Below are 25,541 nucleotides of genomic sequence, written 5' to 3' on the forward strand. Positions count from 1 at the left end.
ATATCTTTGGCATTTGGAGCGATTACCTTCCTTGAGTTCACTTTGCCCTTGCTTTTTGACTTTGCCTTTGATATTTTCATGTCTTTGACTTAGTCTTGATCACCAAACGATTAGGCAATTTAGGTACATGCTTGAGGTTGCTTGTGCTTGAGACATGATCACTTAAACATTGAAAGGCGTTATAAACAAACATTTTACAACAAATTGAGTTTGTTCATCATCAAAACAATTGATTAGGAGAACTTGTTGAGCCCTTGGGCTAACACTAATCCTAACCCTAGTCTTTACAATGTACTGAGCTATTTCTGTTATTTGATTCTTCCTTCGTGGCTTCGCCTAATCTACTTCATGGCTTCGTTATCTCTAGAGTTCTTCGTCTGCGGAGCCGTGATATGACTGATTGTTTCATTTAGTTGGTTTCTCCACCTTGTAGTTCATTCTCTAGAGGCCGATTGTTGTGGGTCTTTTCGTTTTCTAGTCATTTGTTGTAATTATGGAGCCACCCGTCATTGTGGATCCCTCTCTAGGCATGACAACTGAAGTACGCACCCAGCCCACCACTTCGGCTAGCTCTTCCTCTTCTTCTTCTCACTTGGCATATGCCGAGGGATCTTACCCACAGCTGACCATTGCCAAACTTGATGGAACCAACTACTTAGCATGGAAAGTTGCAGTTGAGTCATGTCTTCTTGGACGTGGCAAAGTTAGTTTCCTCCGTCAAGATCCTCCCTCACCCAAGGATCCTAGAACAGGGGGACGCATTAGTTCGGTCCCTCCTTTGGCAGAGCATGACCCCTACCATTTCCTCTACCATGATTCTCCTCCCGACTACGAAGGAGATATGGGATCACACTGCCGTGACGTACTTTAGCATTGAGAATCTCACGCGTATCTGTGCCACGTATTCGGAGTGGATGTGTCTGCGCCGTGGTGACATGTCTCTTGAGGCTCATTATGGTCAATTTGTCTCTTTGTGTCAGCAGCTTGAAATATTCATGCCTCTTACCTCTGATGTTACCATCCTCCGCCGGCAGCGGGAACAGCTTCGAGTGGTGCACTATCTTCAGAGCCTGGGCTCTGAGTTCACTCATATGCATCGTCAGATTCTTGGTTCAGGCAATATTCTGTCGCTTAGAGAGGCCTACTCACGTGCACAACAGTGTCTTGACGAATCTCCATCACGCCTACTTGTGGACAGTTCTGCTATGGCTGCGTATGATGGTGGCAGTCGCCCTGTCAGTGGCAGTAGTTCCTTTCCACGAGCTCGTGGCCATGGTCTTGGTGGTGGGCGTGTTGGTGGTAGACGTGGCCGTCCTTATTATACCCACTGTCAGCGCAATGGTCACCAGATTGAGACTTGCTACACGTTTCAGCCTTAGCTTTGTCCGCCTCGCTCGGCCCATCTCACGACAGCTAGCCCATCTGACACCATTGCTTCTAGCTTTTTATCTGCACCCGCTAATGATTCCTTCAGCTTTACTAGGGTAGACTATGAGGAGTTACAATGCTTACGTCGGAGTGCTCACCATCCCACCACAGGCTTTGCTCAACCAGGTAGTTCACCCACGACCTTACACTCTAGCTCCGGGTCCTAGATTATTGACTCGGGAGTCTCCATTCACATGACTGGTAACGCCTCTCAGCTTTCTTCATTTCGTTCATTTTCTTCTGGCCATCATACGCTTACTTTAGCTGATGGGGTCCACTACTCCCATCACTGGTATTGGTACGGTGTGTCCCTCCCCTTGCCTTTCGTTATCTTTTGTATTATGTATTCCTAAATCACCTTTCAGTTTACTATATGTTAGTCAACTTACGAAAAATCTCCAATGCTCTATCTCATTTTATCCCTCTTATTGTTTGTTCAGGATCTTTCGACTGGGAAGACAATTGGATCGGGACGTGAGGTGGATGGCCTTTACGGTCTTGATTGCAGACCTCCTACTGTGCTGCATAGCTCTGTGGAAGCCTTTTAGTGGCACTGCCCTCTAGGCCACCCATTTCTTCAGCGGCTCCAGCAGACATCATTAGTTCCTAGCTCTATTTCTTCATTCCAGTGGGAGTCTTGTGAACTCGGGAAGCATCACCAGGTGTCATTCCCTTCTCGAGTTATTAGTCGAGTTGATAGTCCTTTTCTTTTAGTTTATTCAGATGTATGGGAGCTTCTAGGATCGTGTCAAATAATGGATTCAAGTATTTTATAGTATTTATCGATGATTATTCACGCATGACTTGGGTGTATTTGCTAAAAAACCGTTCTCAGGTCTTCTCTGCTTTTCAAATCTTTCATGCTGAAATAAAGAGTCAGTTTAATTGCAATATCAAATGTCTTCGCACTGATAATGCTAGGGAGTTTTTCTCAGGTACCCATGGCTTTCAGGATTATCTTTCTTCTCACGGCATACTTTATCAATCCTCTTGTGCCTACACTTCTCAGCAGAATGGTGTCGCCGAGAGGAAACTGCGTTATTTACTCGAGGTTGCTCGCACCATAATATTTCATTTGAGAGTCTTGAAGCCCTTTTGGGGTGAGGCATTTGACTTCCTGCTTTCTTGCCAATCGTCTACCGTCGTCTGTTCTTCGTGGTTCCTCTCCCTTTCAGGTTTTATACCCTCAGCAGGACCCTTTTCCTCTCACTCCTCATGTCTTTGGGTGTGTCTGCTTTGTTCATCATTTGGGTCCTAGTAGGGACAAACTCGATCCTCGGTCGGAACGATGTGTCTTTCTGGGTTACTCTCGTACTCAGAAAGGCTACCATTGTTATAGTCCCCATCTTCATAGGTGGTTTGTGTCGGCCGATGTTACTTTCTTTGAGTCTGAAACCTTCTTTAGTCCTTCTGTACCTAGTTCCGATCCTCTGGATCTTGAGGTTTCTATATCCCTTCCCTTGATTCCTGACTCGGTCCGAACCTCCAATCCTTGAACCTCCTTCTCAGCCTGCTCCTGTTACAGGGGATCCTTTTGTTGCACCATCTGCTCCACCACCTACTAAGAAGCACTACCACAGGCGTTCGCGCAAAGACGTGCCTCCACCTACTCCACTCGAGACTTCGTCTTCGCAGGTCGAGATCCCAGTCACGTCTACCCAGGTAACTTCTCTATCCTCCAATGTAGTTGCTTCTGACCCCCCTATCGCCTCTCGTACTCGGTCTCACTCCACTGCCCATCCTATTTCTAACTTTGTCTTTTATGGCCGTCTAACTTCTACTTTCAAAAGCTTTGTTTCCTCCTTGTCTTCTGTCGTGTTACCACAGTCCTTACAGGAGGCCCTCGCTCACTAAGGATGGTGTGTTGCCATGGACCTTGAGATGAGTGCGCTACATTCTAACCATATCTGGGATCTGGTTCCTCTTCCTCTTCCATCTGGGGCTAGGCCGGTTGATCATCGTTGGATGTTCTCCATCAAGTATTTGCCAGATGGAACTGTTGAGAGGCTGGAGATCCGCTTAGTTGCTAAAGGATATACTCAAAACTTTGGGGTCGATTACGATGAGACCTTCAGCCCAGTTGCCAAGATCCCTTTAGTTCGTGTTCTTCGTTATCTTCTAATCAATAATGGTTGGAATCTTCATATCTATAGTTGTTTGGCAAAAAATCTGATATCTGTAGCTCAACTTGCTGGAGATAAGCTCTAGGCATTCGAGTTTCATCATGTGGATTGTATTGTGAAGGATTTCAAGACAGGGAAGGAGATCAGAAGATGGAAGAAGTGCGGGCGTCTCTATAGCCTTGCAATGAGCTCTCCTGATTCCAAGTCCATCTCAAGACTCAATTCTGCGCCTTTTTAGCTCTTCCACAAGCGTTAGGTCATATCCATTACGCTTGTTTAAATAATCTTCATCAACTTGGTCTTCTTTTTCTTTTTTTCTTCAATAAATTTAATGCTTATGCTTGCTCCATTTTAAAGTAGCCAAGAGGCACCATTTGGCTCACGCCCGGGGGTGGGAGGGGGGACTGCCCCCGGAGCACAGCTTAGTTCTTTGAGTTTTGGTTTATCCAAGAGGCTACTACAGAGGCTTTGAAGTCTGTAGTTTACCTCGGGTTTGTCCTATCGCACTCGGAGGTAACCATTAGATGTGAAGAATGCCTTTTTACATGGCAACCTCCATGAGGAGGTTTATATGGAGCAGCCTCCGGGGTATGCTGCTCAGGGGGAGATGTCCTTCTCTGTCTGTCGCCTGAAGAAATATCTGTATGGCTTGAAACAATCTCCACGAGCATGGTTTGGGAGATTCAGTGAGGCCATTATGTGGTTTGGCCTAAGGCAGTGTGCAGTAGATCACTTGGTATTTAGTCATCAGTCCTCGTGCATTCTATTGATTGTGTATGTTGACAACATCATCATTACATGTAGTAATTCTGGGGGAATACAGAAGATGAAGACCTTCTTACAAAAAGAGTTTGCTACAAAAGACTTGGGACATCTCAGATATTTTCTTGGGATAGAGGTGGCATATTCCTCTTGTGGTTTGTCTCTATCACAGATGAAGTATGTTCTGGTCCTGTTGGAAGAGACAGGGAATCTTGGAGTAAAACCTGTATCGGTACCTATGGATCCTAATGTAAAACTAGTTCCAGAAGAAGATTTGTTGAAAGACCCTGGCAGGTATAGAAGACTAGTGGGTAAGCTCATATACCTTACAGTCACTCGTTCTGATATATCTTATGCTGTAGGGGTGGTTAGCCAGTACATGAGTTTCTCACGTACCTTACACTGGAGTGCGGTGGTTCAGATCCTAAAATACCGGAAGGGTGCACATGCAAAGGGCCTACTATTCAAGAGACATGGTCATATGCGAATTGAGGGATTCTCTGATGCTGATTGGGTTGGATCTCCTGTAGATAGGAGATCAACTAACGGGTATTGTACCTTTGTAGGAGGTAACATGGTATCATGGAAAAGCAAAAAGCAAGATGTCATTGCAAAGTCAAGTGCTGAGGCAGAATACAGAGCGATGGCACACACGAGTACAGACATTATCTGGTTGAGATCGCTTTTATCTGAGATTGGGATTGTTTCTTCATCACCCTCACAGTTGTATTGTGACAACAAAGCTACCATCTACATTGCAACTAATCTAGTCTTCCATGAGCTTACAAAGCACATTGAAGTTGATTGTCACTTCATTCGTCAGAGGATTCACAAAGGGAAGATATGTACTGTATTTACTCGTTATGTAGATCAGTTGGCTGATATGTTCACAAAGCCATTGAATAAAGCAAAGTTGAGTGATATTTGTAAGAAGCTAGGAATGTATAATTTATACATTCCGGCTTGAGGGGGAGTGTTAGAATAAGCCTATTAGGGGCATTCTTGTCATTGTAGCCTTCTTTTATTATATAAATACTTCAGTGAGGGGGAGCCTAGCCCTAACTCACTATTCCCTTTTCTCGCTTTCACGTAACAGAAGGTAATGAAATACTCCATACAGCCCCGTGATCTCTATGGCGATGGCCCCCAAACATTTGAGTGAACAAAATCAAATATTCTCTCACTACTGTGCATCGCTGTCCTGAATCTGACTCTGCACTACTTCCCGATACACAGTATTTGCAAAAATCTAATTTGCAATTTCGAACTCCCTTGACTCCTTGAGCAATTTCTGCTTATGAAGTTCCATCAACCCTCTCTCACTCATATGCCCCAGACGCTTATGCCACAATTGTGAATCATCGTCGCTAGCCTCAATTGATGCAGCTCCACCTGTCACAATATTCCCTAGCAGCTTGTACTAGTTTCCAAATTTCTCTCCCTTCATCACAACTAGTGCACCTTTCACAATTTTCATAACTTCTGCTGCGTTGTACCGGCAACCATTAGTATCTAATGCCTCAACTGCTGCAAAACTAGCTTTTGATTTTAACTGCTATGTTTCTTCTCTTCCAAATCTTGCTAGCGCTTCTTGTAGTCTCTTTTGACGTGCCCCTTTTTATGGCACCTGTAGCATTCAATTGTGCTACCACCTCTCGATTTGGATCGAGATTTACTCCCTTCTAGCGTTCTGTCATGAGATCGACCACATCTTGACCTATTGTTAGCATTCACCACAAGCCCATCTGCCTGGGGTTCTTCCCCAATAGTCTTCTTTAGTTTTTCGCTTCCAAGAAGGTCCCGACGTTACCTCTGTTTTGACCAAAGTTTCCTTCCCAAAGAGAAAAGTGGTAACTAAGTGGTCGTAAGATCTAGGAAGGGACGCCAAGAGAAGTAGGGTCTTATCCTCCTCTTCCAACTTACCTCCAATGTTCAACAGTTCCGAGACCATCATGTTAAAAGTATTGAGATGCCCCAACAGACTTGAGTTTTCTTCCATCTGAAGAGCATATAGTTGCTTCTTGAGAAACAACTTGTTGGTTAGCGATTTCTCCCTGTAGAGACACTCGAGTTTTCACAAATCCCAGTTGCAATCTCTTCGCTGATTAAGTTGTAAACGACTTCATCCGCTAAACATAGACGAATCACGCTAACCGCCTTCATATCCATCTCTTCCCACTAGAGTCGGCACTCATCTTTTCTGGTTTCTTGTCTTTGCCTAACAAAGTCTTCGCCTTCACGAGACCTTGCTTAACCAAGAGATCTCTCACTCTTGTTTGCCGTAGACAGAAGTTGCCTTGCCCATTGAAATTCCCCCCTCGAACTTGGCGCTCGTCATCACAATCGACCAAAACATGATGACTCTAATCCCAGCTAGTAGAAAAAAACTGAGAAATACCTTCTCAACACGGATCGAACACAATGTGCAGCAAAAACGTCAAGAAACAATGCAAAGAAAACAATCACACTAGAAACACAAGATTTTACGTGGTTCAGCACTCCCTACGTCCACAAGGGGAGGAAAACAATCACACAAGCTCGACCCGCGTGTGCGTCGCACACATTAGTCCATCAGGGTCCTATATAATGCCAGAATACAAGACATCTGCCCAACAGTAAGTCTGAAGAAGGGCCAGAACATCAAATTTGTTTGATTTTCTATTTTTGAGAAAGTACTTAAATTGTTTTTTTCCTATCTACTTTACTTTCCAATGTATGTATTTTTTGTCTGTATCTATTTTTTCTTTCTTTTGGTCACGATTAAATGATTATCTGTTACAATTTGCACTTGTAGTTTGTACTAATGCATGATGTCATGATCTATCCTTTGAATGATTAAATGATACCTGGTCCCTAATCAATCTTATTCTTAGACCCTAGAATCCTAGAAATGTCTTGATGCTAGGTTTGATCTTTGAGGTATATGTGGTTATGTGTTTCTGTTTGTAAATTTTGGTCTGCGTTTCTGTGTTTTCTCATTTTAGCCATAAAATTACTTTGACATGCTAGGGAGCTAAGATAGGATGCCTTATTATCCAATACCAAGCTGATACGTCTTGGCTTTTCTAGTTCTAGGGACGTGATAAGGGAGGGGCATCATATACTCCTTATATTGTCCGTATTTAAGGTGTTCTTTCTGAGACATTGTGCTTATTGGATGATGCAATCTGGTCACTGAAAGAGAGAGTGAAACTGGGACAAGAAGAACTGAAGGTTCAAAAGATTCAATGATTGCTGCTGAGAATCGGTCCACGACCACCATGATTGAGCCAAGCCCCTCCACAAGGAAACACCATTTTCAATTGTCTCAACATGCCAATGCTTTTCACATACCGGGAGATGGACGAGAGAAGTTTGTTAGCAAAGACGAGATGAGCGGGAAAACCTTCACTTCTAATAGTAGGAGAGCCATTTTGATCCTGATATAGTGCTCCTGAGCACACAACAAATCTCCTTCCAGGTTCTAGGGTAGCCATAAACTTCATGAGCGGGGCTTAAACTGAGATGCCAAACTCTTCCTCCTATACTGTCGAATATGATGAAAGTTCAAGAATTCCGTATCGATGGAAGGAAATCGGTGGTGTCCCAGATGTTAAAAAACACGAAGATGAGTTTTTTAAAAGGTAAGGTATGGAATATATATGTATTTTGAAAGGTAAGGTATGGAATATATATGTACTTTGGCAAATCATGTTGAAAAGATTTGTTTTAAAAAAAAAAGAACTTAGTTTGATTCTCTGATTGACAACTCAAAGCAAAAAAAAAAAAAAACTTTGACTCTCGGATTGACAACTCGAAGCAACATACCATCAAATATGGTTGATTTTTTTATTTTGAGGGAACTACTCAAAGTTTTGAAAAATTTTCTACTTTACTTTCCAATGTTGTTATTTTTTTGCTAGATTTATTATTTGTTCGTTTTTTTCTTGATTGAATGATTATATGTTACCATTTGTACATGTAGTTTGTACTAATGCATGATGTCGTGATCTATCCGTTGAATGATTGAATGATACTGAGTTCCTAATTCATCTTATTAATTATACCATAGAATCGTAGGAGTGTCCTGATGCTGTTAAATTATTAAAACTAAACAAAAGTACACATATAAGATCGAATTAGTTATGTTTCAAAAAAATATTCGAATTAGTTGTCAAGAAAGAATCAGTAATCAAGACTTGCTTATATGTCAAAACAATTAAATATATGTTATAAAACTTGTTCGTTAGCTTTGTTATCATTCATGTTATTAGTTTTAACTAGTTTTATAAATCTGTTGGATCTTTTACGGGCGTCTTGGAGTGTTCTTGGAGGTGTCTTGGGTGCGTCAGTGAAATGGAGAAATTGTTAAGGAGGTTGCTCCTTAGCAATTTAACCAATTTCCTATACATCACCTCAATTTGTCCATCTGACGGAGTGTGATAAGGAGAGCTGTAATTCATACTTGTTCCTAGTTTTTCCTTAGGTTTTGTGTAAAATGACTTGTGAATTTAGAGTCCCTATCAAAGTAATTGTTTTGGGCAGTCCCTTGTTTCTGCCAACCTCTGCAAAGTATAAATCTTCCACCCTACTCGCGTCCATGGTTGTCTTACACAGGACAAATCTAGTCATCTTCCTAAACCTGTCAACAAAAACCATAATGCTATCACACCCTTTTGCTGTCCTAAACAGTCCTATGACGCTCCCACAGAGACTTCTTTCCATGGTGCATCGGGAATGTGAAGATGCGTATATAATCCAGCATTGCTTGTGCTACCTTTGGAAGTTTGGAAAATTCTACACCGTTGCACTTAGGTTTGCACGTCTCTATCAACTCCTGGCCAATAAAACTCGTCTTTCACAAGCTATGCTGTCTTGCGCTTCCCAAAATGTCCTCGTTCATGAAGTTCTTTGATTGTCAACAACCTCAAAGATGAATCTAGCAAGGCAAAGACACCTCTAAATAGGTAACCATCTTGTAGCAAATACTAATCATTCTTGCCTTCTTCAACCAGCTCCATAAAAGGACCTAAGTGTGCATCTTCTTGCAGCTGTTCCTTAAATGTTTCAAAATCAATTACTTCTATATTCATTATGTTCATAAACAATAATTCATACCTTTAAAAGGTCTCCTTTTCCATTGGTCTTCAAAGGCAAGGAATGGAATATATATGTATTTTGACTAATCATTTTGAAAAGATTTTTAAAAAAAATCGTTTAAAGGTAGGACAGAAGGTTGATAAATGGTAAATGCCCTTGAAAGGTTCTTGAATGGGTTTCTTAAAATCTTGAAATGATTATTGAATTCTTGAAAAGGTCTAAAGAAATGTTCAGGTAAGTTAAAGATTTGGTAAAAAATAGGTAAAGAATGTAATGAAAGGATAAAGATCTATAAAGATTGGTTATATGAGGGGAAAGATTGATAAAGATTAGTTCTTGAGTAGTTGTGAAGTTTATAGGTTGTATAAGAGAAACGATCGTGGATTGATTTGGGTGGTAAAGGATATGAAATGGGGAAAGGGGATGGGAAAGAGGAAAATGGAAGGTGAAAGAAAATGTGGAAAAGTAGGAAAAGGTAAAGTAGGAAAAGGTAAGGTGAAGCCATATTAACTAACTTATTTTTTGTTGTTTCCTATGCTTTTTGAAGCAGTTCATCCCTATTAACTGGTCAACACATGAAAAGGTCAGCAAGTTTTTTTTTTTTTCCAGGAAGGTCGTCATGTTTTAGAAGAAATCCTTATTCAAGTTGAGATCACTCACTCTTTTTCATCGATCCATATTGTTGATGTTGCTTATGATTTCAAGATGCATAGTCAGAAATTGTATCGCTCATTTATTAATCCTCACTGTCCATACATATTATACGAGAAATAATGCTAAATTTCTACATTATATGTTGTGATATACCTGTATGGGAGAATAAGCTTGCTTCAAGTTTGATTAATCTTCTCTCACTTTCGAAAAGGCTGCAGTTTTGATGGAAAATTGTGGTGGCTTTGCAGGATCCAAACAACAGAAATATAATAAATTGTGATGCTAAATTGAAGAGTATTTTATTGGGCAAGCCTCAGGTTGAGCTAGCAGAGCTACCAATGCTTATCAAACTCCACTTCCCCAAAGAACCCAAGTAAATGTAAGTACCATAATTCTCTAAGATCATTCCTTCCAGAAGAAGCATCTCTAGGCCTTCCTTTTTGTGCAGATATTTTTATTGAAAATTGACATTTTATTAATTTGCAAAAGTGTCAGTTAGGAACAAGTTGTCCCCCTACTGAGATTACATCAAGTACATTACGAAGCCTATTACATATTAGGAGAAAGATCTGGTCAAGGAGTCTACTGCTTCATTTGCTGTTCTCCTGCGATGCTCTATTCGCGGCTTTAACACAAATATCTGGTCTAAAATTTCCGCAATTAATTCTTGAACTCGCCATAGCCCTTTTGATCTACTTGATGCCCAGCTAATTACATGGGCTGAATCTCCTTCTGCTATTAGCTGACCCATCGCGTGCTCATGAGCCCAACGAAGGCCAAAGAGGAAAGCCCTTACTTCAGCTTCGTTCGCATCACATTCACCTGCCGAGAAGACATAATTGTTAATCCTTTATCATCTCTTATAAGCCCTCCAATCCCAGCCCTACCTGGGTTGCCAATCGAACTCCCATCAAAATTTAGCTTGAACCAACCCAACGACGGTGGTTTCCATTTGGGTTGTGGTTTAGATATGATTGCTCTATCCCATAATATTGACCGCCAATTTTGCAGGATGTCACTTTTTTGTGCAGATTTGATTTCATAAATAAATTTTTTTTTTTTTTTTGAATGGTAACTGAATATATTAAAAAGGGATAGACCGAAAAAAGGCCTCCCGCACCCCCACCAGGCCAGAATTACACACAGAAAGAAAGGAAAAAATACAGAAAGAAATTAAGGGGGAAGAAAGTCGAAAAGCTCCAGAGATTGCTTAACCACACCCACTTTAGCCAAACTATCAGCGATTTCATTAGCTGATCGCCTAACATGAAGGAAATCTACCGAGCAACCGACCGATATATCCTTAATTTCATCGAATAAACGAAGAAATCTCCAAGGAGGATTCACCGAACCCTTAAGCCACCTAATGACATTTACAGAGTCTCCTTCCACGATAGTGTTCGCTACCCTCTCGCTTCCTAACATCAGGAATCCTTGATAAGCGGCTCTGACTTCAGCTTCGGTAGAATCTGCGACACCTATAGGCTCCGAAAAAGCCTGCACAACATCCCCCTCTGAATTCCTTAAGACACCCCCGATCCCAGCTGGACCAGGGTTGCCCAAGCTTGATCCGTCAAAATTCAGCTTAGAAAAACCGACTGGAGGATTGACCCATTGCTGAGAGATTCTAGGAGTGGGTACTTGACGGTTGCATACCACTCTCCATCCCGCCCACAGGTCGAAAGCCGAAACAAATTTGAACATGGGCAGTGCCCTTGCCCATGAAATCGATAAGGCTACTACCTTGATATACATGTAATAGGGAGAGTTTGAACGCCCAGCGAAAATCCTATTGTTTCTTTCCGACCACAAAACCCACAGCGTAGCCATTAATGAAATCGACCATAATACTTTACCTTTTGACCTCCATGGATTAAACGCCCACCCCTCAAATAGATCCTTAACTTGGGAAGGGAATACCCACTCGATGCCGAATCTCGCCAGAACCCTTCCCCATACTAATTTTATGACACAGTATGGTTTGTTTATACATTTTAGAATTCTCTACTTACTGCATTGCAATGGCTCTTTTGATCAACACATGATTGCTCAAAAATTATTTTGAATATTAGTAACAGGAAGTGCACTCTTCTAAGGCCTTGTTTGTTTTGAATTCTGAGAATAATTTTGCGCCCAAAACCGATTCTTAGCAAAACTGGGTGTTTGGTTTGCAGAGTATAAATGATTCTGTACTCAACTCCATTTTACATCCTAGCAATGTGTATTTTTGTAGGGATGTAGGATTGATTTTGTTCTAAAGTATTACAATGAGATGCAGCCCCCTTGTCACTGGCTTGATCAGGGACTGTTCATTCACTATGTTCCTCGTTGCCAGAGCTCCAAAATCACTTTGATTAGATAATCCTAACTGTGCAATTAGTCGTCTTTTAATGGGTTGTTTGGATTGTTTGTTTGGAATGGATTTTATCAGTGTACACAAGTACATTTATAAAGATTGTAACATGGGCCTCGCTTGGTATAGACGATCCTAACTGTTTGTCTATTGGAAATTTGCCACTTGAATGTGATCATTTGATCCATAGAAGAGCTATGTGTTGCATATGAGCATGGTTTTAATTTTCTACCAAAACCGACGCGAAACGACCGAAATGTTTTCATTTCCACCCTGACTGAAACAAATATTGAAATTGTTTCAGTCAGGGTGGAAATGTGGTGTATGTACTATATACATACATATTTATATGAATTACATGTGAAATGTGGTATGTACTAAATAATCAAATATGTGCAACAATACATGGCACTAGGTGTTTGATGTTATTAAACCATTATGGATGATTATTGTCTTGTTCATATGATGGTTTCTCGTATTTTGTTTTTATTCTAGTTTTTTCTAAAGTAGTTTTATCTTAAAATTCTATTATCTGCATGTATTTCCGTACATTTTCATAATTTTACAGGTTTTTATCGAAATTTTCAATAGAAACTGGAACATTGCTATTTACGCTGGGACTGAAATCGTTACTGAAACCGAAATTTAGAACCCTAGATATAGGAGTAGAGACTGAGTGGCAATAGGTCTAGGGGAAAGAGGTCTCATAGTAACATTCCCCCTTGAATATTACTACCACGAGATGCTTCTTTGAGGAGGTCCAAGGGCAGAGGAACATAGTTTAGAGGTGGTCCAAGATAAGTTGCCCCTCACACTGAACAATGGCTGCATAGTCTGGCCATCCAAATTGTGGGCTCAGTTCTCATAATTTTTTTTTCTTTAGAATTTTTTCTCTCGTTTCCACAATTTAGAGGGAAATGTTTATTGAGATAAAATTTGATCGTCAGTAATTCAAGTTACATTTCACGTGTAATCAAACCATGGAAAAGCAAGAAAATCTAGAGACAGCTGGATATGCGGATTTTAGAATTCAGGTTTTAGTTTGAAAAAAGTATAAAATAGGGTTCATGATCAAGCTGTTGTATGCTGTTTTGACAGCGTCTCTTGGATTTTAAGTAAGAAATCCAGGTTTTAGAAATCTTTAGAAATCTCTTCCCCATCCTGAGATTTCTAAAACTTGGAAACATGGGACGATCTCCCGCTCTCTTGCTGTCAGAAAGAAGGTCTGAAAACGACAGGTGGTCTCTTTCGTCTCTCGTCTCTCGTCTCCCATGTACAGTTTTGAGTAAATCCAAGATTCTAAAATCCGTGTATCCAAATGCCCCACTAGAAGTTTTTCTTTTCCCGACTTTTGGGTTCATAGAATTCTATAACCTAGCTTTCCACTTCAGTTATAGAGTTGGGCCCGAAGCTCAGTTGGTGGAGGTTCTCATTGAGGTCATGTTAAATCTCAGCTTATCCACACAAAAAAACGTTATTATGACAGTATTTTGTAATGACTTTATGAAACGATTTTTTTTTTTAATTGAGTTCAACTGAACGTGTTTTTAATTAGTTATAAAAAGTAATTTTTTGGAACGATTCTGCAATTTTTGCCATTCATGACACATATTGTTTAACTTTGAGTAAGGTGGAATCTCTCCAAAAGAAAAAGTGGAGAGATTCCAACAAACAAAAAAGAGCAAAAGCAGTGGAATTTTTATCAATGGAGCCTAAGAGTCCTTAGTAAAAGTGTACAATATGGTGAGGAGTGTCATTATTGAAAGAACAGAGCACGTAAACCACATATTTTCCACGTAAACTCTTTAGGTGGAAAGAACAGAGCATGTAAACAATTGTGGGGTTCTGATGAAATCTAACTTATTTTTCTTCAAAAGCTCAACCCAACCTTATCCCAGCTGCCCATATTTTGACTCTTTAAACATCAAAGATATCCCATCGGAAAAGGAAGATAAGGTAGCATTTGGCAGCCATCTCCTTATTTGAGCCACTCCCTTGTAGTGTAAAAGGGTAGTCATAACTCCTAACTCATAAATACAAAAGAGTGGCTGGCCAGGGAAGAAAAGGGGGCAAATATATCACTGACTTTTTTTTGTGTAACACTCGTCGTCGCTTCATAAGATGCTCATTGTCCAAAAAGTGAGTAGAGCCTTTGCTAAACAATGAATTGGAATCTGTTACCTGCACCAAGGGGTGGTATTCTGATTCTTAACTCCTTTGAAATGGAATTTTTATGAGAATTTTTTTAGGGAAATGATATCAGCTCTCCAATATTTTGATATTCCCCCTCACTTTCTTGTCTTTTAGTGTTTAAAAGGCTGTCGAAAGGCTATTACAGTTCCCAAAAAGCTCTCACAAACCCTTTAAATACTAAAAGACAATGAAGAAAGCAGAATTATCAAAATATTTGAGGGCTGATATGATTTCCCTTTTTTAATAGGAATTTTTACTATAATATTTGTTCTCATTCCGTTTAAGTCATTACATTGAAGCGAGAATCAGAATATAATGCCGATTCCAGTACCTAATGCTGGCGATCCAAAGGCAGCGTAAGTCTTAGCTCATGCAACAATCCTAGTCGTTCGATTACAACCCTTAACCTAAAATGGAACACTGATCGTCCATTTGCAAACAATCAAGCCGATTGTAGCATGTACAAATAACAATTAAGCACATTTTACATATTAATTACAGGGTGATGATATTTTCACCCCCTGCAGTACTTGCACATCCTCTTATAATGTGATTTGACATAAAGTTGCCAACTTTTCTTGTCAAATCAGGTTATAAGAGGGGTGTGCACGTAATGCAAGGGGTGAAATTATCATCTCCCTAACTCTTTAATTATATAACACCCATAGATGTCATGAAATGAAACATTTTATTTAAGTAATTAGCAAAGTACACTGGTTTTTAGGGCACTAAATCTAAAACACTCACGGGCCATTTGCAAACAATCAAGCCCATTGTAGAATCTTCTTACATGTGAGGAGGCATTTAGGATACAGCATAAGTAGCCTAGGTTAGTGGGAGCCACTATTTCTCAAGTCAATTGATGGGACCCACCGGTTGAGCAATCTATTGTTGCCCATTATTAGATGGGAACAAGTAGGAAGTGCAAAAAGTTCAAGTTGGCAGGAGGTGGGAGAGAGAATCCATGAGAAACGGCGTAGGCAGTGATGCCATCAGTAACCTTTTTTTCAGCCACTGTTTAAATGAAAAGAGAGAGTGGATGGATTGGCCTCAACTTTGGAACCAAGCTATCACGGGACATCCTTGAACACTTTTAATTCGTTAATCACTGCAGTATCAGAAATTATTTTGATTCTTTTGATATGAATCCCGAAAGCCCAGATGGATATAAATCAATGAAGCTGTATAACATTTCTTTCTCTCTCTCTCTCTCTCTCTCGGATTTTTTTTTTTCAAATTTTTTCATGAGAAGCCACTTCTCTTTTATCTCCTCCTTGGGCATCCATGTTTTCTAATCAGACTCTCCCAATTATAGAACAATTTGCCATCGGTTTGAATACCAAAAGCCCATGAAAATATCCTCTCTCTCTCTCTCTCTCTCTCTCTCTCTCTCTCTCTCAGTTTACTTCTCTGATTTGTTCTAATTTCACTACTTATCTGAAAGTCCATGGAGATCCATCTTTCTTTTATCTCCTGCAAAACCCATATTTTCATATCAAATAAGCCCAAAACGAGTCCATGAAAAAGGTTTAAAAATCTCTCTCTCTCTCTCTCTCTCTCTCTCTCTGATTTCACCATCTCTTAAAACTAATGAAAACCAATCTGACTTGTATCTTACCCTGCAAAACCCATGTCTCCAACTCAAATTTTGCTTCTCATAAAGTTAAATTTCTCAGAAGAAAGACCACCATTAATACCCCAATAGCATTCTTCATAACATTCTCTTAGTTGCGGCCACCCATTTCTCATTGCGGGCTTCTCCAATTCGAGAAGCCCGCATTGAATTCTCCAAATGGCATCTTGTTTCAGGGCATTGGGGCTTCAAAAGACGAAGAGCAAATCCCTTTCTTTTCCGTCTTCATTAATGGCCCCATATTCAGAAACTGAAGATTTGGAAAGGATGAGATGGAACAGTATGGAATCTTGGTCCATGATATTGGACTCAGATAACATAGAAAATCAAGATTCAAAAGAGGTAGCAGAATCCGAAGAATGGATGGCGGATTTGTCTCAATTGTTTATTGGAAATAAGTTTGCTTCGGGATCTCACAGTAGGATTTATCGAGGGATTTACAAGCAGAGAGCTGTTGCTGTTAAGATGGTACGGATCCCTGAACGCGACGAGAGTACTAGAGCTCTACTTGAAAAGCAATTTGCATCTGAAGTTCGCTTGCTTTCGCGACTTTATCATCCCAATATAGTACAGGTATTGCAACTTTGTTATATAAAAAAAAAAAAAACAAACAAGTGGTTTACTTTTTGGTTCATATTTCTGTTTCCTTCTTAGAATTTACAAATTTTGAGAATCACTTGAAACTGCTCTCTGAAATTGGTTAGCTTGTTTATTTGCAATACGTCATCTAGTTTCTTGTTTGTTTAATTGTTCTTGCTTTTTGAAGTCTAAAGTTGGTAGTCAGTATTTGTGTAAGGAAGGGGATGAATAAATAGGTCATCTAGTTTCTTGTTTGTTTAATTGTTCTTGCCTTTTGAAGTCTAGAGTTGGTAGTCAGTATTTGTGAAAGCAAGGGCATTGTGGGTCAAAATGTGACTAAAGCAAATCCTAGTCGACTCGAAGTGACACGGCCGAGTACTCGGTTGATGTGACCAATAATTGGTTAAACGCCGAGTACTTGGTTGACGCGGTGGAGTACTTGAGTCAAAGGAGTTTTGATTGGTAGGAAAAAAATGTGGACTGGGACCAAGAACAGGGCTAAGGTGAAATGGAGTCGACGCAGGCGAGTCAAAGATGCGGCGGGGGAGTTTTGAAACTATGGATTTTACAGATTTTGTTCTGTTTTTTAGTTTAAGTGATACTTCTTTCTGCTTTTTTTATTATTTTTTTAAGGTTAGATAACTCATTCATTTGTTTCTTCAATCATTTCTGCTTTCAAGAACTTTTATTAACACACCCCTCTGTATAGTTCAAACTACTATCACTGGCTTTTGACAGCTTGTGGGAGGTGCAAATATAAAAAACATTTGTGTGCGTCTCCGGCCCCATTTGGATTTAAAACTTTAGGTTTGAGTGCAATTCTATGGAAGTGGATTTTACAGTTTCTGTTATCTGTGTTTGGCTTACAGGTTTCATTGACATGTTCCCTCCGGTAATTTGTTGTATTTGATGATTTCCTTTTTTACCCTCATATTTTTTTTTTTCAATCTCCAATTAATGTAGTTTAATGAGATCCAGATTTTGATTTGGGCCTTTTCTTGCATCAATTCTACAAAGGAAGAGTTCTGCTATTTCCTCTTCTTTTTTATTTTTAACTTGACAAAATTTGGCTGTTCTCATATTTTTCTTTTTTGGTGATTCCAATTTATTCATTGGTTTTATGTTTATTAGAACATTTCAGCTTAATTAAATAACTGTGGATCAGTGAAGCCAGCATAGTTATTTTGAAGATTTAGAGCCAGCTTCAAATTCCAGTGACTGAGTTTGGTTATGATGGATCTGTTTTGTAATTATAGTTTGCACTTTCCAGTTTTTGTTGAAGGTTCTTGCTAGAACGATTGTTTATTTATGTTTATCTGCTGATTCTTTGGACAGGGTAATGGAATTCTTTCTTTTACTCACGAATTAGAAGTGCTGCACATGTTGGTTACCTGTTACCACTCAATGAGATGTTATTTAATGGCACACAACAAGTACTATAGATTGCTAAAGACATGCTAAGTTTTGAGTACTTGGTTTTTCTTTCGTTTTTGTTCTTATATTTCTTTTGTTCAAACACTTCTGTTGGTTGTAAGTCGTCATTGTATTAATAAAAAAAGATATGATTCTATTTTTGCTAACCATAGGTTCTTTCTACTGCACCTGCACACATTTAAGTACATAAAAATCTTTTTGTCTCCCTGTATTTTTTTCTGACTGAAAAATCTTGTTTCTTTGTAATGTAAAAGTGGAACTTGGGTTCTTTGATTTATGATGGGACCATTTTCACAGTTCATTGCAGCCTGCAAAAAACCTCCTGTTTACTGCATCATCACAGAGTATATGTCTCAAGGAACATTAAGGATGTATCTCCACAAGAAAGATCCATATTCATTGTCAACTGAGACAATTCTGAGGTTAGCCCTTGATATTTCCCGAGGAATGCGGTATCTTCATTCACAGGGTGTGATCCACAGAGATCTCAAATCTCATAACTTGCTCCTAAATGATGGTATGAGAGTTAAGGTAGCTGATTTTGGAACCTCGTGTTTGGAGACACAGTGTCGAGCATCTAAAGGCAATGCGGGAACTTACCGTTGGATGGCCCCAGAAATGATCAAAGAAAAACCATGTACTAGAAAAGTTGATGTGTACAGTTTTGGGATTGTGCTGTGGGAACTGTCAACGGCTCTGGTTCCATTTCAAGGAATGACCCCTGTGCAGGCTGCGTATGCTGTGTCAGAGAAGGTAACTACTTTAACATTGAAACTCAAGTGACTGGATTTTGGTATTACACTGCAACTTGAGAAATATATGCCTTTTACCCATGGTGCAGATTTCTATCTAATGATTCTCTTATGTTTGGTCCACTAGAATTTTGATTATTTAACAGCTGCCCCTTATGAATTATTCTAACTTATTTGTTGTTTTTCAATCCTTCACAGTTGGGCTGGTTTGTAGCTCATTTTTTTTTTCTATTGACAACTCCAATATTTGGAACTTTCGATGATTAGATAATTTTCTATGATGCTGAGTTGATTTTGTTTTACTACGTTTATTTTTCGATATTTGAGAAATGATGCTGTCCTGTTCGATGACTCACATAATTTTCGGTAATTCTGAGTAGATATATTTGTTAATATTTGCATTTTGTTTTATGCCCTTAGTATTCGAACTGATTCTTTAACTATTATATGCTATATTTATGAGCACTAGAATGTGAACACGTGAGTGCTAAAATTTAGCGATGATATAGTTGACATGCTTCAGATGAAGAATTAGATATTTTGCCTAAACAAGCAATAAAAAATGTATTAACATAAAATTTGGAGTATGCAACTTGTGGTAAAGCAAAACTTAATGATACAAAATGTCATAGATAGAGTCCAATCGGCCTATGCTCCTTAGTCACCCCCACCCATTGCAGTTAAAATGAAGATAGATGTTACAGATTTCCATACCTTAGTTCAACAACTTCTTTCAAAGCTTCTTTAAAAGAACTGCAATGTATTGATCAATGTCAATCTGATCCATCTTTTAGATCCAATGTTCTTATATATTTTATTGTTGACAATCTTTGTGCATGACTTTGGAAAGCTTCTCAATATTAGTTAATTCTTGATCAATGCAAATTCCAGTCGAAGAGAAGTTAGTCAAAATTGATAAAAGTAGAGCAACGAAAGTCTCTTGGTGTTATTTTCTTCTTTATTTTATATAGCTATTTTATATGAACAAATATAGGTATTATACACGTTAGTTCCTTTCCTAATATACGTACAAGATAAGGATGCCAACTGTATATGCATTGTATGTGGTGAGTATATTTAATCGACATGCTAATATTACAAGGTTCCCATTTCAACAAAAATAACTTAGCCACTTATGTATTTTGATTTCAATGGGTCTTTAAATTCACTATGAAATGAAACGTTGGGTAGAGCTGTGGTACCAATATAAAGAGCAATAAGTGGTTGATTGGCGATGAACTTCTTTGCTTCAGGATAATTGGTTTTCTTAATTTGATATCTTGAATCAAACAGTTTGATGTATTTATAGAGCTCCATTCATCTTCAAATATTTTATGGATGGGGTGGTTATGATTTGGGTGGGATTTGGATGGGGCGGTTAGGGTTAGGGTTGTTGGAGACCAACAGATAATGGGTTGGGGTCCAGTTTGGGTGAGATTTGCGTGGAGTGATTAGGGTTAGGGTTGTTGGAGACCAGCAAACAAATTTATTTTTTCTTTTTTCTTTTTGTGTGTGTGTGTGAGGGGGGGTTGGGGAGAGGGGGTACTGTTAATGTGGAGTTCGAGTGGGGTGGTTATGGTTAGGGTTGTGGAGGACCAACATCTAATGGGTTTGGAGGGGGGACGGCAATGAGAAATGAAAAGCAGATGGGGATTTAGGGTTTGGGGGTGGGCGGCACCCAAGAGAAGATATGGGTTGGTGCGTGGGTGTGTTTGGGGGGGGGGGGGGGGGGGGGGGGGACTGGGGGGGCGTGTGTGATGGTGTTCAGGAGGGGCGGCGACTTCAAGTGGTGGAGAAGTAGCGGACACACCATTAGCTTCGATACCATGTTCTTTGAATCATATCTATGGATTGAAGAGAAGAGAAAAAGAAAGAGATGAGAGGAGAAGAAAATAGATAAGAGAGTTGTGTTCTCTCCCTCCCACACGATTTATTTATATGAGATAGTAGGGTAACGAATAGAATGACTAGAATACCCTGACACGGGTATGTAATTACACCACTACTCTCAACAACAAGGTTACCTTTTCAACAACAAAAAACCTCTCACTTTTGTATTTTGATGTCAACGGGTCTTTAAATTCACTGTGAAATCAAATGTTGGGGTTTTTTAAAAATCTATGGTTCAAATCAAGGAAGCAGGATTCTTCCCTGGGAGCCTTCGATTCCCGCTTTCGATTCCCGCTCTGGCAACCTTGAGTAGGATTCTTCCCTGGGAGCCTTCGATTCCTGCTTTCGATTCCCGCTTTCGATTCCTGCTCTGGCAACCCTGGTTCAAATTCAATTGAAAAAAATAAAATAAAAGCTGTGGTACAAATATAAAGAGCAGTAAGTGGTTGATTCAAGACAAACTTCTATGCTTAATGATAATTGTTTTTCTTAATTTGATATCTTGAATCAAACAATTTGATGTATGTATAGAGGCCCATTCTTCAAATATTTCATTGATACACAACACTGGCTTGCGAGAAATTATTCTTATAGAAAGTGAACCCCAGGATACATTCTACTACCAAATTGAATGTTTCATTTTATGTACATGGAAATTAATTACTAAACAACGCCTCAAGATAGAAAAAGCATTTTCTTATTTAAAGAAAGTTTTTCCTGAAAGTTCTCCAATACACCTTACAAAATCTCCCTCATTTTCAAGGTCGCTGTATGCCCAACTATAGATCTTTCACTCCTGTTTCAGTTCTCTGTTTCTGAATTTTATACCCATGAATATCCTTGATAACATGAGGAAAAGCAAAAGTCAATTACCTTGAGTCATCCAGTTTCTTAGGCACAGATGCAAATTCTATGATTTGATAAAGGATTTCTCCCCAGGTGTTCTCTAAATGTGAGCTTCAATAGTGATCACTAATATAGTGTTATTGAGGAAGCAAGTGGTAGGTTCTATGTTCAGGTCCAAATCCCATCAATAGACCAATAAAAGGAAATTACATCAATATTATTCGTTTCCCTTTACTATCATTTCTGTTTGCAGTTTGCTTGGAGAAGGAAATTTATAATTTTGAATGTTTTCCAATCAGAACTTGCGACAAGACGAACTCAAAACGCTATCATGCTTTTTTTTATTCTTTCCATTTTTAGGTACAGACATGAGTACAAGACCATTCCAAAAAAAGATATATGAGTACATAGACGACATTTTTGGTTCGCAGGTGATTTTTTCACCAAGGATAGTACAAACACTAATGGACAACTTTCAATGAAGAGAAATAATAATCAAACTTCTGGTTTGTCTACGATATTCTTAGCAACGGTATTGTCGTCACTTCAACTCTGACATAGAGAGCCAAACTAGAATATTAACTTGATAGTGAAATCATCCAGATTTAAGAATACAAACAAAGTTAGCATAAAATTTCAGAAACTGACATCTGTCTGAGAAATGACTATTTTAATTTTTGGTGATAATATATGAAACTATATTTGTAAAATCATATTTATATACAAGGGAACATTTGCAACATAATATATGAAACTATATTTGCAACATAATATATGAAACTATATTTGCAACATAATATATGAAACTATATGCATAACCTGATGCTTCCCATGCTCATTGATCAGAAATTTAGGAACAAAATTTAACTCGGAAATGGGTTCGATTGGTGCTTCTTATTTATAGATCATTTGCTTCTAACATCAACTTATTTTCTTGTTGTTTTAATATGTATTTCAGTATATAGATTTTTGAAATTTCAATTTGTTTCTGTTCTTTCTTTCTCAGAATGCACGTCCGCCATTGCCAGAAAATTGTTCACCAGTCCTCACAAATCTTATAAAACGTTGTTGGTCGGCCAATCCATCTAAACGTCCGGATTTCAGTTATATTGTATCAATCCTTGAAACATATGACCAATGTCTCAAGGATGGCGTCCCCCATGTTCAACATCTAGGACTTATGAGCCGGAATGCAATACTCAATCGCTTCAAGGGCTGCATCTCTATGACTTCTTCATCTATACCTGTGAATAGCTGATGCATGAGCAGAGTCAGCTAACATTATCATGTAAGCCTGAAGAGGGAAGATTAGGAAACTAAGGTGAATATTAGATACAATTTTCAACATCTAATCTAATTGTGTATCTCGGTCGAAAAACCATGTCTATATGATGCTGTGAAGGGATTCAAAATCTGCATTTTATAACTAACATGCTATATAAGTTCATTTTTTGAATCATCATTTTGTAAGAGTTTTAATGGACTTGCATAGCACATGTTTTGGCTTAAATAAAAACTGGATTGTAGAGGATGTTTGAATACAGTAAAGAGTAATCCAGATTGACTTATAGACGGTTAGTGATCAATACTGTTTTGAGTCAAGAAGATCTTTGCCCACGTGTATTCATGTTGTAAGGGGCGTGGTAATAGGTTAACAGTGTGTATGGGCCTAATGTAAGCACAATAATATGGCATGCGGGCTTATTTGAGGATTACGAGTCCATAATGCGTGGGACACTAGGGTTTCCTTTATTGTTATATATATATATATATATATGAGGAATAAGATTGTACGCTCGACCGTACCTAAAGTTAGGTACGGTAGAGTGCCAAATCACATGGGTCCCCCATTTTTGGTGAGCATCTAAACCATTCATTTGCAAGGCCCCATCATAGATAGGGTGCATACCAAAAATCAGCTCCATAGGATCATCCTAACCCATCCATTTGTGGAGGCCAAAATGGACAGACAGTGTTTGTCCACAAATCTGCCCATTTTGGCCTCCAGTTTTGGAGGGGTTATGATGATTCAATAGTGCTGATTTTTGGTATGCACCCTATCTATGATGGGGCCTTGCAAATGAATGGTTTAGATGCCCACCAAAAATGGGGGACCCATGTGATTTGGCACTCTACCGTACCTAACTTTAGGTACGGTCGAGTGTACAATCCTTTTCCTCTATATATATATATATATATATGTGTGTGTGTGTGTGTGTGTGTATGTGTGTGTGTGAGTGACTTCCAAGGTGTCCCAAATGTCTTTGGCCATTTTGAGGGTAGATACCCTATTGAACTCTTCCGGAGAAAGAGCACAGATTAGGGAGTTCGTTGCCTTATAGTTCATAGCAAATGCAGCTTTTTGTTCATCCTTCCTTGAATCACTATCCATGGTTGGCTTGCTATACCCCTTCTCTATAATCTTCTAAATCCCAAAGTCTTGGCCTTTGAGGAAAATCTCCATCCTAGTCTTCCAATAGCCGTAGTTAGAGCCATTGAAATAAGGTGGCCTAGTTGAGGATTGTCGTAAAGGTTTTGGGAAGAAGAGATTGCCATTGATCTTTTTCTCTTTTAGATTTCTAGATAAAAAATTTGTAGGTAAGAGCCCTTGCTCTGATACTAAATGAAATCCGAAATGGCAACCCAAGAGGGGGTTGAATTGGGGTATTTATAAAATTATTATAATGAGTCTATACCTAAAAACAAACAGTCCTTGTTAATTGTGTAGATAAGAAAGAGATGAGTAACGATATTACCAACCACCACAAGATAGAGAGGAAAGAGCCAATGGAAATGGCACGAGCTATTTATAGTGGTTCAAGCCCGGCTATTTATAGTGGTTCAAGCCCGGCTATCTCTCCTCGAAGGCATACTCCACTTGCCAAGTTTGTCTCCCCGGCTATCTACACTAAGAATTCCGATGCCACACCAAGCCCAGATCAGAGGGCTTCTTACACACCAAAATTAGGGATTTGATTCCTTTCACCACACCACGGTTGTTTGAGTACAATGAAAAATGAACAGCTCTCTAAGCCTCTTTAGTAGGCTTAATACAACATTCAAGATCAGCAAAAATCTCTCTCAAAATAAAGATTACAATAATGATCCTAAAGCTTCTCAAAGGAGTTTCAAACTAGGGCACTTGGGAGTTATAAATGAGAGAGATAAGAATATTTCTTACTCGGGAGGTAGAGGATTGATTTCAATGATCATAAATGGTTTTTGCAAAGGTAAAAATCACTTATTAATGAAGTATAAATGAGTTTATATAGATTTAAGTAAAAAAAATAGCTGCTATGTGTGTTCAACGGTCGGGACAGACGAAGTCCGGTCGCCCGCGGTATTCCGGCGTGATTTTAAAAAATTTGAAAACTCGTTGCTGGTCGACCGGTAGTTATTACAGTCGTCCGCTGTTTTCTTGGTTACAAACCTGCAGGATGCAGGTTTATCAACAGTCGACCATCATTAACCTTGCGGTTGCCTGTTGAATTCTCGAGAAAATTTTCTTGCAGGGTGTTTTTCCGACGGCGGACATCCGTGTTAAATTGGTGGTCTTTCGTTAGTCTTTAAAACATGTTTTCTTGTATTTTACCCTAGAGAAACTACAGTGTTTTCTCCTTAGTGCCATAGAGTGAATTCCTAAGAGGCCTAATGCAATCTAAGGGGAGACAACTTGCTCCTAAGCTATTGAGTCTTCGGTCTTCACTGCTTGATGAGTAAGTGGCTTTGGTATCTCGTGAGTTCATTCTTTCATGATTCGTCATTGGTCTTTGCTACACTAAGATCTCCGTGAGGTTCATCTTCCTTTATTGTTT

At 39.2% G+C, this 25,541-nt stretch overlaps 3 protein-coding genes across 3 annotated transcripts in view; 2 read left to right on the forward strand and 1 right to left on the reverse strand.

The window, feature by feature from the left end:
- The window catches only part of LOC143862475 (upstream activation factor subunit spp27-like), a 33,489-nt gene extending 20,881 nt beyond the window's left edge, over positions 1–12,608 (forward strand). The window contains exons 2-3 of the mRNA XM_077373529.1: positions 10,295–10,425; positions 12,280–12,608. Coding sequence (XP_077229644.1) covers positions 10,295–10,423 — 129 coding nt within the window. The 3' untranslated portion in view covers positions 10,424–10,425; positions 12,280–12,608. The remainder of the gene's footprint in view (positions 1–10,294; positions 10,426–12,279) is intronic.
- On the reverse strand, positions 11,220–11,876 carry LOC143869814 (uncharacterized). Its single transcript, XM_077376371.1, has one exon. The coding sequence runs from the start codon at positions 11,874–11,876 to the stop codon at positions 11,220–11,222; it is 657 nt and encodes a 218-aa protein (XP_077232486.1).
- A 2,917-nt stretch (positions 12,609–15,525) lies between the features above and the next one.
- HT1 (Protein kinase superfamily protein) lies at positions 15,526–23,185 on the forward strand. Its single transcript, XM_077364970.1, has 3 exons — positions 15,526–16,798; positions 18,536–18,991; positions 22,733–23,185. Exons 1-3 carry the CDS (start codon positions 16,385–16,387, stop codon positions 22,982–22,984), a joined length of 1,122 nt encoding a protein of 373 aa, XP_077221085.1. The 5' UTR covers positions 15,526–16,384; the 3' UTR covers positions 22,985–23,185.
- The last annotated feature ends 2,356 nt before the right edge of the window (positions 23,186–25,541 follow it).

Source organism: Tasmannia lanceolata, unplaced genomic scaffold, assembly GCF_043159265.1.
Source record: "Tasmannia lanceolata isolate RefF3 unplaced genomic scaffold, GAP_Taslan_0.1 ptg000003l, whole genome shotgun sequence".
Taxonomy (NCBI): Eukaryota; Viridiplantae; Streptophyta; class Magnoliopsida; order Canellales; family Winteraceae; genus Tasmannia; species Tasmannia lanceolata.

Bases quoted from the DNA above. Each gene is read 5' to 3' on its own strand.
- LOC143869814 (XM_077376371.1), bottom strand. From the start codon at position 11,876: ATGGCTACGCTGTGGGTTTTGTGGTCGGAAAGAAACAATAGGATTTTC.
- HT1 (XM_077364970.1), top strand. From the start codon at position 16,385: ATGGCATCTTGTTTCAGGGCATTGGGGCTTCAAAAGACGAAGAGCAAA. The intron at 16,799-18,535 runs GTATTGCAACTT...CCATTTTCACAG, and splicing joins ATCATCCCAATATAGTACAG to TTCATTGCAGCCTGCAAAAA. The intron at 18,992-22,732 runs GTAACTACTTTA...TTTCTTTCTCAG, and splicing joins CGTATGCTGTGTCAGAGAAG to AATGCACGTCCGCCATTGCC.